Raw genomic sequence first — 18,146 nt, 5'->3', positions numbered from 1 at the left:
GTCATTCATGAGAAAGGCTCGCACCAATAAAACTGCTTGATTATCCGCGCGTTTGGCTCCCGTCTCTCGCCAACGATTATTGTATATTATTAATATTTAAACGAACGATCTTTCCCCTCTTACAGAGTCGCTAGCATTTCGCGATTATTCTCGTGCTACCATACATCACACCAACATTTGCATAAAGTTAATCCAAACATTGTGCAGCAGCAACGAGCAGCAGCAGACGACGATTGCGTAAGGACGTGGAGAAACGATCCACATGAGGCTACCTGGCGGTTTTGACCCTTGACCCTCCAACGAGTTCTGATCCCACTGGCGCTAACTTTCTAGTTGCATTTTATTAGTAAATACTTTTTCATGCCTGCGTGTGCGTTCGTAACACTTTTGCATTCTCACGAACGCGTGCAGCTTTGCGTATAGTGTTTGAACGCGTTCGTAACTGGATTATTAACGATGGAAGTCCGCTCGATAGCCAGCTGGAAAACGGCCTCGCTTGGACGTGGCGATGACTCGACGAATTTCGTCCTCGAATTAAGCGAATTATGCACCAGCCCACTTGTTTCCCTTTCACCCCTTTTCTGCCATGGAAAAATCGTAATCTTCGCCATAATACTCGGACTCTCTGTTACGCTGCTCCAAAATAATATGCGCTTCCGGTTCACATTTGACGTAAATTGACCGTTCATTGGGCATCATTTCTAGTCTTATTTCGTTACGAAAGTACTCGAGATTCGTTATATTTGATGAAAAATTTCCTGCCTTTTATCCAGCCCATGAACCACCGGGGAATGTTTTCCTCGACGAATCCCAAAAAATCACTGTTTCGCATCCTCTGCCCACGTACTCCGCCCAATGCTCTTCGTCAACTTGGCGTTTTTTCGAATGGGAATCCAATGCACCCGATTCGATAAGGTTCTTTTAAATCTTCTCCAAGATCGAGAGAGAATAAAATGGATTTTGTTCTGATTTTATGTAGGAATTTTACAAAAAAATGTGAATCGTCGTCGTATTAACGTGTGCGCTGACAGAATCGATGACAGAACTCGTGAAAAGATCCAAGATTTTATTATAATTGCTCGCTCTCAATGATTACTAAACTATTATTCAAATTTGAGAGAGACAGAGAGAGAAAGAGAGAGGGACAGAAAATGAGCAGAGTATTTTTATTGAGTTGAGCACAACGGTGTCAGTCGATAATTATTATGAAAGTGACAACTCCGAATGCATTAATTTCATGAATATTCCAACCGTTTAGTAGTCTCATATACGCCTGATTCTTACAGTGACGCAATAATTAGAGCAAATCAAGAATTTAGAGCTACAATCAGCTCGGAAATCTTTGAAGCTATTTCTCCTTTGAGGTGTTCACGTATGAACATAACTGGGCGGAAAATCCGGGATTCGAGATTATAAAACCTTAATGGAACACGAGATGGAATGGGTTGGGTTTGTATCCGCACCACGCTCTCGCGACTGCACCGAGTCTGTTTTATAAATCTCGAGAGCAACAGCCATTACCTTATTTTGCTCTCTTTTCATCTTTCTCTCGCTCTCTCTTTCTTTATTCAACGGTTTTGAGGAGACGTAACGAGAAAGGCCGAACGAGCTGCCGGACTACGGAGCACGTAACGGAAGTGGTGGCAATTTGGACCTCTTTCGAGGCATCGTCATCGAAAGTGAATGAAATTGGAGTCTAAAAATTGAGACTCCATTTTCCACCATTCCGTTTCCCCAATATTTTCATTGCTAATGCGAACAACTTTCTTTCGACGAACGATTTTTATGAAATCGTTTTCATTAATTGGTTTAAATATTTTGATTAACTGACGAATTTCATTATTAGCTCTCAAGTCAGTTTCGTTTCAGACACAAACAACTTTCCCTTCGCTTGTTATAATATGGACTTCAGGCATTGGATTCCCAAACAATTGATCAATCGCGACCAGGAAGATGCTGAACGACCTTTTCCTCAATGCTTCAGTGCCTTAATTCGGGCTGCTCAATTCGTGCTGAATTTTCCACTTTCATTTTGCTCCAATGCACCGAACATTGACACGATCACCATCCATTCAAACGAAATTGAATTTGGGCCAATTTTATGTCGTCCGAATTGACACCAATTTCCCCATCACACATCCACACTTACACACGAGTCGAGAGTGAGACAGACATGTGCGACAGCGATCCGCAACAAAGTCCATTTCGTTTTCGCGCCGGAGAAAGTAAAAGGACACACTATGCACGTTTTATTTTGCTCACACACGCCGACCACGTGGTAGAGGAGAAAGAGTGGGGGACTCGATCGTTTTTGTCTATATCCGTTTTCTCCCACCCGAGCTATGCAGACACCACTGACGTACCTCTCTCCTCTGCATCGCATTACGTAAAATTTTATGAGATCCTGAGAAAAGATGAGAGCTCGTTGTGCCATGAAATTAGCATGTTTGTGGCATAGCCAATTAAGAATTCTATGTTTCATAATATTTTAGAATTTTTATGCAAAAAATCAAACATTTCTAGTGCGATTACCATTCTTTTTTTGGTAAAAGTGTAAAAAACAAAGAAAATGGGAAAAAGCGAAGAGGAAAACGTCGAGAGAAAATATAAAAAAGAAGGAAGAAATGTCAAACGAATTTTCATTCGAGCTCAAAGATTTTTATTAATGCAAATTTATTATTCAAAAATTCATTTAAGGGGTTTACCTTAATAAGAATTTTCAAAAAATCGATTTTTTTTTATTGCATTTTTCGAGAATATACATTTTTGAAAGTATCATACTAAAATTTTGTAAAGATCTGAGCAGCAAAAAGGTGGGTTTTCGTAGTTTTTGGAAAAATCGCCGGAATTTTGTGATTTTTGAAAAAATGAAAAATCGTATGATACGTGCTATAACCCATTGAATATATGGAAGCATTTTTATTTTTTTTCTCCAATCACCCATTCCAGAGATTTTATCAAGAGCACATCTTTTTTTGGTCCTGTCTTCTCCCCCACTTTTCTGTACGAAAATAGCATAAAATGAATATAAAAAAAAAATGTTGTGTATTTTTTAGGCCCTACACTTATTATATCCATATTTATAATTTATACCGGTCAAAAAAATTCGTCCAAATAGTCTTTTTTTTGCCCGTCTAATTAGGCTAGACCCCTTAACACTCGTGTACTCACCACGAAATGTTTGATTTTTGGATCCGACGATCTAAGACGAATGGCCACTAAAAGCTTTTTCATTAAAGCGAATAATGCTGCTCAATGCAAAATTTTCATTTATCATTAATAGCAGGATAATATGGAAGAGATAATGGAAATGTAATAAATGGTAAAAGTGTGTAACGGACAAGAAATCGCACAGCGAACGAAGCGCCGCTGTTCGAGGAGCTCGTTTCGCTGTGCGCGATCGATCAATCGATCACTCGAGCTATGGCAAAAAGCTTACGCAATTTTATTTCCTGAACGCGTGCTACACGCGGACACGCAACAACCGCAATCGTAGTTGCGCCATTTTTTCTCTTTTATTTTCGTGCCTCGAACCACCATAAACACGGCGTTCATGCAACAGGAATTAGCACCTCTGCTTCTCGGGGGCTTTTCCTCTCTCTAATGTTTTGGCAGGTGCGAGAAACCACTTTCGGGCATCCGGCAGCATCTGCTGAAGGGCCTTGACTGTCGGAAAAACACACAGATTAATTATTGTCACATTTGAGCTTCCTTGGACCAATAAATATCGTATAAATACGAAGGAAAACATCTTTCATATTGATCCCTGAAAAAAGTAGTTACGAATAAGATTTCAAAAGCAAAAAACCCACGAATTTCTATTCGTTAATAAAAAATTCTGTTTCTCATATTTTCGAATGTTTTTCTACACCTCGATCGTTTTCTGTCCTACAAACTTGAAGAAGGTAAATAAATATATGGAAATTCCCAGTGATCCGTCATACTCGAGGAATTTCGATTCCGGGGTTCGCCAATGACACTGTGGTTCCTCGAGTAGTCCACGGTCGTTTCTCGCAAGAGGCTCGCGCACATAATCGAAAGTATATAGCACAGTCTAGCGGCGAAATTTTCCCCGCATGGGCAACTTTCTTTCGTTCGGGCGTCGTCTCATCCGTGTGTGTATTATCGACACGGTTGTATCGCACGGTGGGACGGTTATTCGAGTCCGAACGTGCGATCGTTAGCCATCGAAGTTGTTCCAGTGACTTAATTTTTTCCTCTTTCTCTCGAGCGTCTTGTGGCGCGGACGGTTAATTTATTCGTCGAGATTCGACGCCGGCGCGGTGAAAAAACTGATAAAATCGAGCTAACGCACGCGTACGCGCAATTTTCCGCTCGGATTTTTCTCCTTGGCGCGATTCCTTTCGCCATTAATAATAGTGTGGTCACGCGCCACGGGTTGCTTCGAGTGCGGTGTTTGATAAAGTGCCCGGCGGCAGTGAAGGTGCCTCGTTCGTCCAGGCGAGATTCGATTCCGCGGCGACCTCGTTGTGACGTTCGAATCATTATCTCCCGCGATAGATTACGCGCGTAGAGCAGAAAAGTCGAAAAAGGAGACCTCGCTCGCGAGGGGCTTTCAGCTTGGGCGTGGGAACCCCGCAGAAGGAGAAGGCCCGTTACGACCTCGAGGAGGTCGTCGACTGCACGCTGCTGCAACGAGATACGCCGACGCAGAATCGTCACCGCAGCCTCCGGCTATCAAATTTCCAACAGGAATATCCTCCTTCGTCGATCAATGTTGAGAGATCGCTGACACTCGTCGACGTTCTAGTCCCCGAGGACGTCCAGTTAATGCTGTAAGTACGATCGAAATTGCGACTCAAATCTCAAGTCGAGGGCCCCCGAGCCACTTGTCGGATGGGTGACCGGTCCGCGAAAAGTATTTATTCAGTGTTCGCCGCGATTGAAAGGAGAAAGAGCCAGTGAAATGTCAGCTGGTCTCGGGAGAACTTTTCGAGGGTTCGGCCTCGTCACTTCCAGTAGAAGTGACGAGACCGCAAAACCTTCAACGAATAAATACTGCAGGAGTGAAAAGAATCGAGCCAAGTTGAGCTCTCGGCCGTTCACGATCTCGCTGAAGGATTTAAACGCGCAATTCTCTTCTCGCATTGCGATAAACGCCGAATCTGCGAATAACTGCTGACATTTAAGCACCGATGTATCCTTTAGGAAGATTCCTTTTGAATTTTTATGCAACTCGGAACTCGTCTGCGGCTCGAGTTCCGACGTTCTCGCCGCTGTATACACTACTTTCGTTTTCTTAACCGCATCCACCTTCCGCGAAAGGATTCTGACCCCTTTTATGTAATAAAGGATCCCACGAGCGGAGACTGCCGTTTGGGAATGACCGCAGCATCCCGAGACACAGAGGCTCACGTACGTTCGCGAGTGAGAGAGCTTCCTCCCACTCGCCTCCGAATTCCTCTCTCTTCCTTCATTTTTGCCACTCCATTGGAAAGTCGGGATTTTTTTTCAGGCAAAATTGGAGCTTTCCCTCATTCGTCTCCTCGTCTTATCAGGCTCGTTACCTCATCCGTTCTCTCCAATTTTTTCCCTCCTATAATAAGAGTAGAACTATGAAGAACGAACAGGCCCGAAAGATCAAAGTCTCCTTCGTCGTTCTCGAAAGTTACCAATCGAGTTGCCTCCCCGACGCACCAACCATTTATCTCCGAGAGTGCAACGAGCTAGCGAGTTTACTCGCGACGTGGCACCACGCGACGATCTTTCGCTAGACAAAAAAATACTTTTTTTCCTCATCTTCTTGAATCGCTCGTTTTTACGAGCTCCTCGAAATCGATTACAACGTTTTTCCCGAGAGCTGTCGAAAGCGATCGATCTTTCATGCGCGCTCCTAAGCGAGAGGCTTTGATGGAAACGTGATTTATAAATTATGCTAATATTTCTCGTTCGATTTTTTAAAGCTTATTATTTTATAAACTAGGATATGATTTTTACCTCCAAAGCTCTCTGTCCATCCAGCACCGCGAGGCAATGAACGCGATATGAAATCTCAATTTCCCCCGTGCCACCTGTCAAACGTGTATGCAGATCATTATTTTCGCAATCCCTTCCAGTTTTTCGAATCGTCGCTAACTCGAGCGAATCTAGAATCACGAAAGAATCGAGGGTATGCTCAGGGGCACGAAAGGGTGCTGAAATCGGTAGAAAATTATCGAAAAACGTGCAAACAAACTTTCCTCCATTCCAAAACTTCACGAGCGCGATTGAACGAGCAGAAAACCGCTGCGCATTGCTTCCCTCGATACTAAAAATGTGATATCAAGCTGAGAGAATTTTCGACGAAGAATTTACGAGCCCACACGCTTAGCTGAGGATTAAGAAACTTCTGTTTTGTCATAAACAACACAAGTGCGTTGTAAAAAAGCCTCGTGCTCGCGTTCGAAGCGACGAAAACGTTTAAAACGGATCCGATGAATCAACGACGCTTTTACAAGGCCCTGCGATCCTGTGGGTTTTTTTTATATTCCAGGTGAATTCGTGAGTCGCATTAATTCGATTCATAAGGTAGCGAGTAACTGCATTAATCTTTGCTCGGGATTTGCACACTCGTATTTGTCGAGAGCTTGGAAAAAAGAAACTGTGGAGCAGAGCGATCGCGACCAGGTCGCCCCATTCGAGGCTGCGTTTCAGGCTCAAGTATTTTAGGTATGCTCGCGCGAATGTGTGCAATTATTTTATTATACATAAATATATGCGTGTATGGCTTTATGGATTGGTGTTGCTGTAAGACCCGGTTGCCTAATCGAGCCACCGCTTTAATAAAGTCAAAAGACTCCGTCTCTCAACAGACTCTCGCTCTGCGCCTAAACTCTCAAACAGTTTTTGCCGAGCTAGATTTTTTGGTATTTTAACGTCAGGCGAGCGTTTTACTTTATTACTATTCGGACGGACATAATGTTTCAAGAGTTTCTAAATTTTTCGACATTTTTTCTCTTTTTGTCGGTTTTTCACGTAACTGGATATATTCGCACTTGGATTATTTTGTAACGATCGTTATTGGACTTTCGTGACTCGTCGTTGGAATTGGAATGTGTGCACAGTATGGAAGAATGTTGGAAGAATAAATGCTGAGAATATGTTTCAGGGTTGAATGAAAATCGACTTTTTTCGACTGCAGAGTTTCTCGGAAGCACGCAGTTGCTCGCTGCTATTGAACTTATTCGCTGTTTTTTTTCTTCAAGGTAGATCATGCCCGAAGGATCGTATTTATGGGTGTCCAATATCGATCGATTTTTATACTCCCTAATTGAAGATATAATCACTTTAAATTAATGTCAGAGCTATTCATTCGAAATTGTAAATACATTTTTTCAACTTATTTTTTGGCGAATGAAATTAAGAGCCATTAATCAATCGGGGATCCATCACTGACTGCGAACCCCAAATTCTATTCGTCTTTGCCGAAAATTCAATAGTTTTTTACGTAAAAAATCACTTTAGAGAGCGCAAAGGGAAATGGATCGAGAAAAAAGTATTAATAAAAGGGCAGAAGCCTGTGACAGGAATGACTCAAGTCAAGGAGAAACAAAATGCTGGAATAAGCAAATGTGAGATTACACAAGTGCTCGTCACCAATTTCGTTCAATCTTTAACGTAATATATCTTTATTACCAGCAAGACAATCGTCTCGAATTTGAATGAGACGAACCCTTCAAAATTGGACATGCGTGGGAGTCTATCCATTTAAACTTTGTGTAAATTTAAAGACTTTCTTAAAAAAATCGTTTCGTGCATGAACTACCTTAAGTTCTACGAAAGAGCGATTATGGATTCGTTCAACTGTTTTTATATAAGAAAAAACGCGAAGACAGAAAACTTGCAAAGTTCGTGCGAACTGAAAATTTGTATGAATTACATAAAATCGAGAGACTTTCTCGCAACCTTTCTTCTTCCGACCTTTGCACAGGTATCAATCTATCTTCTTTCGATAATTATGCAACGATCAAAGATGCTCGAAGAACACGAGATCCTGCTATCAAACCTCGTCAGGTTAATGAGCCGGTGTGTTGCAGCCACGAGCAAAACAAATAAGTTTATCCATAAATTCTTTCGCCATGTAGAAATTGCACCTCGCGTTTCATAATGACAGTCAAAAAAAGAGCTATCGATTTAACATCTCGCGATTAAGAATGCAGTGATTTATGGAAAGTTTACTTTCACGTTTCAACATTAGGTTTGTCGGTGATTTAAATAATCAAAATATTTTATTGACACGCCGCGCTCGAGACAATGCGCGCATGTGAAATTTCTCTCGACACAAAATTTTGTAAAGTTTCTATAAAATCTTTCGTGTCAAAGATCGACGTCAAAAAATCTCGAAAAGTATTCGTTTCTTTCAATATTTTATTGATTCCATTTGGGGATCCACTTTAAAGAGAAAAATTTCTCTTTAAAGAGGCAATTTAATCAGAGAAACTCTTAATTATTTCGTTCGCCATGAAACATTTTTTCCAATCGTATTCGAAAGGATGTCCTCGAAGTCACAAGTGTCACAAACCGATTGGAAAGTTATCGAGAATTCTATCAAATGCATAAGTTCACAGCACCGGGCCTAAGTTCATCGGGGTTGAGTAATAGCCAGCGGAATTTCGTTGGACACGATCCCGAGGCCTGAACGAAGATGAGAAAAGTTTCGAGAAGCTTGGAATTGATGAATAACGATTCAGCGAGTTTGAGAAGCACAATTTTTGTACTTAAAGTTGAGTCGTTTGACGACATTGATCGAGGCCTCGATATCTATTGACTGGAATTTTCGAATCCCAAGTCGAGTCGATCGGAATCGAAAGGCGCCAAGTTCCCATTGATCTAATTTTCTACGGCCTCCGAGCCTCGTCTCGAGTGCGCCGGAGGCATGATTTGTCGACTAAAAAACGATGAATCTAAAGGAGGAATTGAGTAGAATTTCCATGAAGAATCGATCGTCCAATGACTAAATCTCTCCTCGCCCCTCCCTTTGTCAATCGCTTAAGAGGCGCTCGCCAGCGCCCGTTCTCCCCCTCGTTAATTAAAGCGTGCGGATTCGATGCCCCGTGATCCCGAGACGATTCTCATCTCGCGAGTGCGTGCGACAACGAGGGGTGGTAAAAGGCTTTTAAGAAACGTGCGTCAACGTCTCTACACGTTACTAAACCTTTTGCGGGTCAGTCGCACACGAGACGCAGGAGACAACGGATTGTGCTCGTCCACCAGGTAAAAAAACGTTCCATCGGTTGTGGCTCCGCGAAGAGGTTTTCTTTCATCTCGAAACTCTATAATTCCCGGACTTCGCGATTCCGCTCGCTCCAGTGGCCGTTCCAGTCGATTTCATCTTCCACAAACTACAAAATTCTGTTGCCCCCGGAATTGGCAACTCGCCGGAGTCTCCGGGCAGCGATCGAAGTCGAGAAAAGTCAGAAATTCAGTGTTTTTGTACCCCCCCCCCCCCCCCCCCCCCCGCCACCCCCCCCCCCCCCTCCCGCCCCAACGAGGGAATTTTCAGTCTCACCATAATCGCGCAATTCCCCGGATTTGTCACTTTTCGAAAGAGCTTTACACGATACGCCAACAACGCGGAGACTCATTTATTCACGTATAGATATCCATGGATGTGGATGTAGATAGGAGGAGATCAAACACTCGGGTACCCTGCTCGACCCGGCTATTCGCAGCGGCCACGAGATCTAGCTCTCTTTCCCCTCGTCTGAGCGTCCATATGCAATCGGGCCCGCGCCTCGTCGCCGTCGTCACACACAGCACACAAGACTTCGGGCTCTCCTTCGACTTTAGCCGCAAACGAGTCTCGCACCTTGCAAGGCACGCGTCTCTCTCTCCTCGAGTCTCCGTGAACCGCTGAAAACATTGGGACGTTTGCGCCCCCGAGTGTTCGCGCAGTTTCAGAGGTTTCTGTTGCTTGATTTCTTACTTGGGAGCATCCTTTATCGAAGATAAAGTCAAAACGAGGATTATTTAGTCGGGATCGATTTCCGCTCGGTATCGAACTTGTCTCGATCGCTCCGGACGAAAACGGTCTCCGGATCCCGGTCGAATAAAAATTAATCGGTCTGACGAAACGCGGGCTTTTCTACTCGGCTCGGTGGAAAATCGCTCGCCTCGACGGTAGTGTTTGATCCTTCAGCGATCGGGAATTATCGGTAAAACGATCGAATGCTCGCGCGAGAGGCCGCTTCGCTCCGTTCGTTCATTTTCTTCCCTTTTTCTTCGATTTTTTCTCTGCTTCGCTATAATTCTCGTATGGTTAAACTACCTTTCACTCCCGGTGATCTAGTTCCGATCGGTGCTGAATAAATTGGTCGGGATTCAAGGTTTCGACGAAGCTATCATCGAGCCGATATTAAACCCACTCGTAAGTACTCTGACTCGATGATAATCGTTCGCTTCTCGCGTTCCAGGCTACATCGATTCTTCCCCCGAATTTCGACCGACGTTTCAACTCGACGCAAGAGGATTCATCGAGACCGAAAGTCACCGACGATTTCACCATGAAAATCGCACTCGCCCTTTGCGCCCTCTCGCTCCTCCTCGCCCTCGCCGCTGCCAATCCCATTGTCAAGAGGGCCACTGACAACAATGCCATCGACCCCCTCAACGAGGTAAGTCCATTGGATTAAAATCAACCGAATAAAACTCCAATCCCACCAACTTTTGTCAAAACAAATGTGACAATGCGATTCCCGTTCACGGGAGCGTTCTGTGGATATGGAAACGAGAGGAGCCAGTCGAGAGTGAAAGTCTCTCTCGTGTCTGAAACACACTCACTGACCCGATCACACTGAACGACCGACACACGATGGACGAACGGACACAACTTTGAAGATTCCTCGGACTTTTGTCTCTTTTTGTTAAACACACTTTGACATTTTCTATTACAAATTTCACGCTTGCTCGACGAAGCATACTTTTGCGAGGTTTATTTCTATCCGGGATTCAGAATTTTACTGCTACTAGCGAGCTCTCGACGGGAGAGATTTCCAATTTACGATTCCGAGGACTTTTTTTATTCTGTCGAAAACAGAAGTACTCGTTCCTTTTTTCATTCAAAGTCAAAGAATTTTTTTCTCACGAAAGTTCCCCGTTCACCGCAGATTCACCGTTTCATAGACTTCTCTCTGCTTTCAAACAGGGACAAAATCATCGAGAATGTTCAGTGACGATTCATTCGATTTCGAAATGCTTGTACATCGTCGAACTGAATTCGTAGGACGAAAAATCGAGGTCGAATTTCATTGACTTTTCATTTTATTTGAGCACGAATGAAGACTAAATAATTCTACTTTTTATACGAGGATTTAAACGCTAAGGAACAACGAATTCGTTGAACTAACGAAGGGAACTCGAAGGAAGAAGAATCGTCTCGTTAAAGCACCGGCAAACTCTCACTGTCGGATTCACTCTCGCTTTCGTATCTTCTTCCGCTCCAAAAGTATTAGCTTTCAGTGTCGAACTGAGCCCGAGAGAAATTACGTGTTTGTGTGGGTCTGTATAACGCAAGATTGACGAGAGAAGGTGAGCGCGTGGCCTCAACTGTATTCACACGTATTTCCATACGCGGTGCTCACTTTGAAATTACGTAAAGTTTGTAACAGACACAAATGAGGTTCCTAGACTCTCGCGACGGCTTTGAAGGATGGCCTCGCAGTCTGTTCGTTAACAACAATGTACTCGAGAATGTAAAACTTACGTTTCTTGTAACACTTGAAGACAAATTAATTGCTTTTCGATTGAAAATCATTGCTAAATTCTTCTCGAAAATTTGAATATTTAGTCAGGATTGTAGATAAACTAAATTTCCCAAAAACGTTTTTACCGGTTTTTTTTTCGGTCATTACAACTTTGTCTCATTCGAGTCAGAATTGCGTGAAACATGTTTCGAACCCATCGTGGGAGGTCATTTTTTCGATTTTTGGAATTTTCGAAAATTTTCAAAATTTTTGAACCTCGGAATTTTTTGGAAGTCTATTGCCTTCAAAAAAAATTTTTTTTTTCGGTCATTACAACTTTGTCTCATTCGACTCAGATTCGCGTGAAACATGTTTCGAACCCATCGTGGGAGGTCATTTTTTCGATTTTTGAAATTTTCGAAAATTTTCAAAATTTTTGAACCTCGGAATTTTTTCGAAGTCTATTGCCTTCAAAAAAAATTTTTTTTTTTCGGTCATTACAACTTTGTCTCATTCGACTCAGATTCGCGTGAAACATGTTTCGAACCCATCGTGGGAGGTCATTTTTTCGATTTTTGAAATTTTCGAAAATTTTCAAAATTTTTGAACCTCGGAATTTTTTCGAAGTCTATTGCTTTCAAAAAAAATTTTTTTTTTTCGGTCATTATAACTTTGTCTCATTCGACTCAGATTCGCGTGAAACATGTTTCGAACCCATCGTGGGAGGTCATTTTTTCGATTTTTGAAATTTTCGAAAATTTTCAAAATTTTTGAACCTCAGAATTTTTTCGAAGTCTATTGCCTTCAAAAAAAATTTTTTTTTTTCGGTCATCACAACTTTGTCTCATTCGACTCAGAACCGCGTGAAACATGTTTCGAACCCATCGTGGGAGGTCGTTTTTTCGATTTTTGAAATTTTCGAAAATTTTCAAAATTTTTGAACCTCGGAATTTTTTCGAAGTCTATTGCCTTCAAAAAAAATTTTTTTTTTTCGGTCATCACAACTTTGTCTCATTCGACTCAGAACCGCGTGAAACATGTTTCGAACCCATCGTGGGAGGTCGTTTTTTCGATTTTCGAAATTTTCGAACCTTGAAACCGATTTTTGACCGAATGGAAATTCTCGACGAAATGGAAAGTTCCACGAAATAATTTCCGAATTTATCGAAAAAGTCGAAAAACCTTGGGATCTGAGTGCAGCAATGATTCGAGAGTTTACGAAATCATTGAAAACGCAGAATTCCCTAAAAATACGTTTGAAAATGTGTTGGAGCGTCGGGTGTGGTCGTGTGCGAGAATCCCATGAATTATTTTGAGCACGCTTTGAATTGCAGCGTCGTGATCGAAGCTACGAATAAACTCATTGAGTCCGTTATTTCGTTCGTATTATTTCGTTGGCCGAATTTCCCCACAGAGTATAAGCGCGTTGAAAAAGTATTGCGGAGGGAATGGATGTCTGGAGAATTGCGTAAAACTTGTGTGCGTTTTTGCTCGAACTGAAAAACGATTTTTCGAACATTCGCAGGTCTACGTATTCGCGAACGAGGAGGAGCCTTCTGTGGAAGTCGAAGGAGAGCACGGCGAGCGAGAAAAGAGAAAGATCGGTATCGTCAAGCTCGGAGTTACCAACGGCATAATCAACTTCGTTTTTGGGGTAAAAAACAAAATCTCAATGAGCTCGTCGATTGCGTCAAAAAGAGCGCTCAAATATTACGAAACGAGTCATTTTCCTCGGAGCATTTTTTCCTGGTGTCTCGGACTCGTCGCTTCGAGGCACATTCCAAACGATCCTCGTTTCCTGCCTCATAAATATTTGCGAAGAAGATAAAAAAACACGAAACATCCGCAGATTCAACTTTCTATACGCTTATTCCTTAATCACGCCGACTAATTCGCCTCCAATTTGTACATTTTCGATCCAATCTCCGTTCCTCGTGGCAATTTTCCCGATTATTTGTCATCGTTTCCGCGTCCATTGTTGCCATCAAAGCCTTTGCTTTCACCATTCGCAAGAATCTTCTTAAACCGTAATGCGAGTGAAAACGAATAATTGGAGCGATAAAAATTTGAAAGAATGAAAATACCCGAGTGATCGTGAGTCTGAAAATTTGCATGATTCTCAGCACTCGAATTCGAAGCTGACTATTTGTATTCTAAAACCGCTGGATTTTGACGACAGAAATTGGATGCATTGATCGACGCCAAGACGAGAGCGATAACCGTGCTGGACGAGAGTAACAAAGCGAAGAACGCGGCTTACGGAATCGACAACACGCAGTCGGCGACAGGTGCCTTCATCAGCAACCTCATAGGCCAAAAAATCCAAGCTGGCACAGCGAGTATCGGACCGTTGATAAACAGCGCGACGACCTTCATTTCCGGTGCCAAGAGCGGTCTCACCGGTGCATTCGCCTCAAAACTTGGACCTTTGACCTCCATTGTCGGAGGATTGTCAGCGGGTTCAGGTGAGACGAGTCAATTACAACCGGAGCATCTAAGCGAAAATGGTACTCGGAAAATGACACGAGAATCGAATTTTAAAAATCGGCTCTACAAAATTTGAATTTACACAGTCAAGAAAATCTGGCGAAAAACCTTTTTTCACGTTTTTTTTTGTTATTTAACAATGAGAAAGAACATCTTTAATGACACTAGAGAAAGAAATTGGAAATTCAAGTGAAAAGGTGCGATTATTTCGGTCCGTTTTTCTGCTATTCACGATTGAAATTATTTTCGTCTAAATCTCATGAATAGTGAGAAAAAAAATCGAAAAATTGCCATTTGGAGGGAGAGCAAAATGTTAAAAAACCGTAATGACCGGCAGGAGGTTCGAGCAGCGGTGGAAGCGGAGGCAGCGGTGGAAGCGAGCTGATTGGTTCGCTGTTGGCAGGATTTAGTCAAGGGAGCGGAGGCCTGGGAAGTTTGAGCGGTGGGAATAACGACAGCGACGACAACGACGACGACGATGACGACGACGACAGCAAATCGTCAAGTGGTAGTAGCGCGGGTGCAGGAGCGGGGGTAAATCTCGGTGCATTTGCCAATCTTGGTGGAGGACCGTACTGAGTTTGAAAAAACAAATGAAAAGAAAAGAATAAGAAACGGCCAGAGTTCGCCACTGAGAAGCGCACAGTGCAAAACAATTTATTTCAATCAAAAACTCGAATTTGCTCATACGCAGATATTTTGTATTCGCACATCCCAAATGGAACGACTGAATTCAACGTTCTCGTTTGAATACTCACAATCCAATGAAATATTCGTGTTTAATAATAATTTATGACAAAAGTGATGTCTGAACTTGCTAAAGTACGTTTTTCATAGTTTATTAAATCGTTACACATTTGCAAATATATATTGATAGATTTAAAAGTAGAAACCGTATTTTTATAGTTGAAAGTACAAGAATTAACAGCGAGACGAATGCTCTCAGTATCGCCATTTGGGATGTAATATTTCGTAGCAAGTAGTCGAAAAGCTCACTGTCATTCCTCTCAATTTTTGTTTATACAAACCGCTCGTAAGCTTATTCACCCCACGATCGTTCGACGAGTGTTCAAAAAAATGTTGTATTGTTTTTGCTTCCCTTTCCTTTATTTTTATATTTTTTTAAAACTCATGCTGTAAAGATTCGATGCTCTCGACGAACGCTCCCGAGTGTAGTTTCCTCCCAGCTGTAATTCTCCCATGCAAGTATCGCCGAACGCGAAGGAGCGTCAGTAGTTTCAGCAGCTGGTTGCTTATTCGGAGGGAAGAGGTTGAAAGTAGAAAAGCGCGATTTCCACGCTCGAAAAACTCTGGCAATTTGTATCTTTGATTTTTCTAATGAGCTTTGAGAGATTGGGAGCTTTCAGCAAAAGCAGAGAAAGGGCCTCGACGCTGGCGAAGAATTCCGTATACCACTTTGCCGATTGCCGTCATCGTCCGGACGTTTTTCACCCAAAAGCACAAGAATTCGACGCCTTTTTCAATGTTTTCTCGTCTCTTTTCTAGCCAACGCTTCGGTAAAGGCGGATGCCCCTGGCCCTTAAATGCCAGTCTCCCGTAACGTGTGACAACGATCTCTAATGGAAGCCTCCCGAACTAGCCTCGCGCATTTCATCCGCTGTTGCTACTCCTTATCGTTGAATTTTTTTGTCTTTTTGTCTCCGGGGCCCATCGCCACGTGAATCGACGGACACTCGCGCTCTTTTGGCCTTTAAAAATAAAGCGATTTTCAGATCGAACGATCGTTCGAGTGCCGAAACTGCACAGCTGTGAATAACTTAATAGGGAACTTCTGTAAATGATGTAAATATAGGGAAAACTTTTTGTTTGTTGCTCTCTTACCGTTTTTCACTTATCTTGTTCTGTAATATACACTCACAAACGATACTACTGAAGATGATGATAATGACGACGCCGACGATGGCAGAAATCTGTCTGCCGTTGTGATTGAATGATTATTATTATTATGATAATATCGATGTCAAATAAAAATGACGACTTTGTTATCGAGGAGTTGGTTCTTGTATTTATCAGCGAAAAACGAATATTCACACCCTTTTCTCACGCTGCACTCGCGATCCGATCGTTAAAACGTTGTTTGTGCGCCGTCCTCGACGTTTTTCGATCGCCTGCTTCCCTAAAATCCTCATGCACTTCACTAGTTTAATGGATCGATCGATTCGCCGATCGATCGATCGGTGAACGGAAGCACGCGCATCGCTCAGGTGTCGGAATAATCCTTTGATCCTGGCACGAATCCTTCGAGGTGGGGTGATGAAAAGCTGCGAGGCTAAAAAATATTACGAGGCGTTTGGATTATAAAAATGTGAGAGAAATACGTAAAACGTAGATTTCGTTTCTGAGAAGGGTTTTCTCTTCATGCACGATGCTCATCCACGATTCGTCGCTTTTGTGCGCAGAGAAAAATCTCAACGACGACTGAAGACATCCCGGTTTTCGATCGAGTTCACGTCGCCCTGGACTATCCTCCTCCGGCTCTCGGCACCGGGTTCACTCTTATCACGAGCGTCAGCAAGATCCTCAGCAGCATCATTCTTGTGAGTTGCTAACGAAAGTGATTTTTCTAACGTTGAATCGATCCAGTGAGAGAGTGCAATTTTCATTCATCGTTCAACTGAATTGTGATGAAGTTTCTAAGCTTTTCGAATTTTAATCGTTTCAGAATTCAGCGCGTCGGACCCAAAGTGTTCTGGAAGTCTTCAAGCCCGTTTTTCGAGGCGCTTTCGCCATCAAAGGTCTCCCTTCGGACAGGACGCAGTAAAGAAAAATAAGAGAATGCTGAGAGAGCGCCGGAAATATTGCTCAATCGATGGAGTCTGAAAAATGAGAATTTATTTTTTCTCAATATTAATTTATGAAAATGTAAATAACGTTGAGAAACATACCGAGAGAGAGAGAGAGAGAGAGAGAGAGAAAGGTCGATTAATAACAGTGCGATTGCGCACACTCGTCAAAGGCAGTGGCTGCGAGCCACGATCCTGTCAAAACTCATAAACGATCCTCGCAATGATTGTCAACACCTCGCTTCTTCCTCATCTTTTAATAATGTCATAACACAAACTCTACTGTTCGATCCTCGACGTTAATTTCGAGATAAAAAATAGTACCTTTTGCATCCTCACGCAACCCTTCGAAAAATGAAACAATTTTTTCGTACTCCTTTCAAAGTCTTTTGCTCATGGGAAAATATATTTTTCTCTTGCGTGGAATAATGAGAAAATCAATTCCATAGAGACGCAGAACAAACACGTAGCCATAGATTCTCAGGTGCATGAATTTCGTGCTTCTCACCAGACACGATAATTCTACTGTAAAAAAGTGCAGCTTAATTTCTCAGCGAAAACGATACGGGTCAGAAGTGTTGAAATACCTTCGCATTGATGTACACAAATGTGCTATGAAATGGCTTTTGAAAAGTGTTCGTTTACGATACGAATTATTAAAACGAATTATTAAAAAATAAAAATGATTAAATCTACTAAAAGCTTGTCGATTTTTTATTCCCTGACCCGGATCGCCAGTACGAAAATTGCGAGTTTTTGGCGAGCCTCGAATGGTCAGAATCCGTTTGACGAATGTCATTTTTATGACAAACGATTGTCGATCGAAGCTCGAGCGTTCGACGATCACAGCGTGGTCAATTGGGGGGGGAAATTCCTCGTAAAAAATCTTAGAAACCGAATAGCCAATCTAAGACAAAACTGCCTCGTTGGAGGGAGAAAAAGTTTCGAAAGGCGATTCGAGCGTCGATCGTCCGAGCCCACATTACGAACCGGATACCGCCGAGGGGTGTTGGACGCGACCCGCGACGAGACCTTGGCCCAAGGACGGAGAGGGAGGCTATTCAACGTGGAGAAAACCCAGCTTGGCTTGCGTGAGATTCTCACCAATTGAAAAATACGCACGAGCGTGTACATTGCGAGAAAAAATCGTGAGCGAGTCACACCCGAAGACTCG

General features: G+C 42.6%; 1 protein-coding gene across 5 annotated transcripts; it reads left to right on the top strand.

The window, feature by feature from the left end:
• The first annotated feature begins 4,074 nt into the window (after window positions 1–4,074).
• LOC122417349 (peroxidase-like protein 2) lies at window positions 4,075–17,653 on the top strand. Of its 5 annotated transcripts, none has more exons than XM_043430788.1 (7): window positions 4,075–4,796; window positions 10,413–10,613; window positions 13,207–13,335; window positions 13,861–14,146; window positions 14,506–14,702; window positions 16,589–16,726; window positions 16,852–17,653. In XM_043430788.1, the coding sequence occupies exons 2-7, from the start codon at window positions 10,503–10,505 to the stop codon at window positions 16,948–16,950; spliced, it is 960 nt and encodes a 319-aa protein (XP_043286723.1). In that variant the 5' UTR covers window positions 4,075–4,796; window positions 10,413–10,502; the 3' UTR covers window positions 16,951–17,653. The 5 variants fall into 5 exon arrangements, with proteins under 5 accessions (XP_043286723.1, XP_043286724.1, XP_043286722.1 ...); XM_043430789.1 differs by lacking the exon at window positions 4,075–4,796 and adding an exon at window positions 9,078–9,213; XM_043430787.1 differs by lacking the exon at window positions 4,075–4,796 and adding an exon at window positions 9,745–9,902 and having other exon boundaries at window positions 16,852–17,652.
• The last annotated feature ends 493 nt before the right edge of the window (window positions 17,654–18,146 follow it).

The sequence above is a fragment of the Venturia canescens genome, chromosome 10 (assembly GCF_019457755.1).
Source record: "Venturia canescens isolate UGA chromosome 10, ASM1945775v1, whole genome shotgun sequence".
Classification (NCBI taxonomy): Eukaryota; Metazoa; Arthropoda; class Insecta; order Hymenoptera; family Ichneumonidae; genus Venturia; species Venturia canescens.
The sequence above is the reverse complement of the archived record's forward strand: the minus strand, read 5'-3'. Positions and strand labels throughout refer to the sequence as shown.

What these genes read in the sequence shown, in the direction of transcription:
- LOC122417349 (XM_043430788.1), top strand. Translation starts at nt 10,503, where the DNA reads ATGAAAATCGCACTCGCCCTTTGCGCCCTCTCGCTCCTCCTCGCCCTC. An exon ending in TAATCAACTTCGTTTTTGGG is followed by an intron (nt 13,336 to 13,860) that starts GTAAAAAACAAA and finishes TTTTGACGACAG; the next exon opens with AAATTGGATGCATTGATCGA. An exon ending in TCCTCAGCAGCATCATTCTT is followed by an intron (nt 16,727 to 16,851) that starts GTGAGTTGCTAA and finishes TAATCGTTTCAG; the next exon opens with AATTCAGCGCGTCGGACCCA.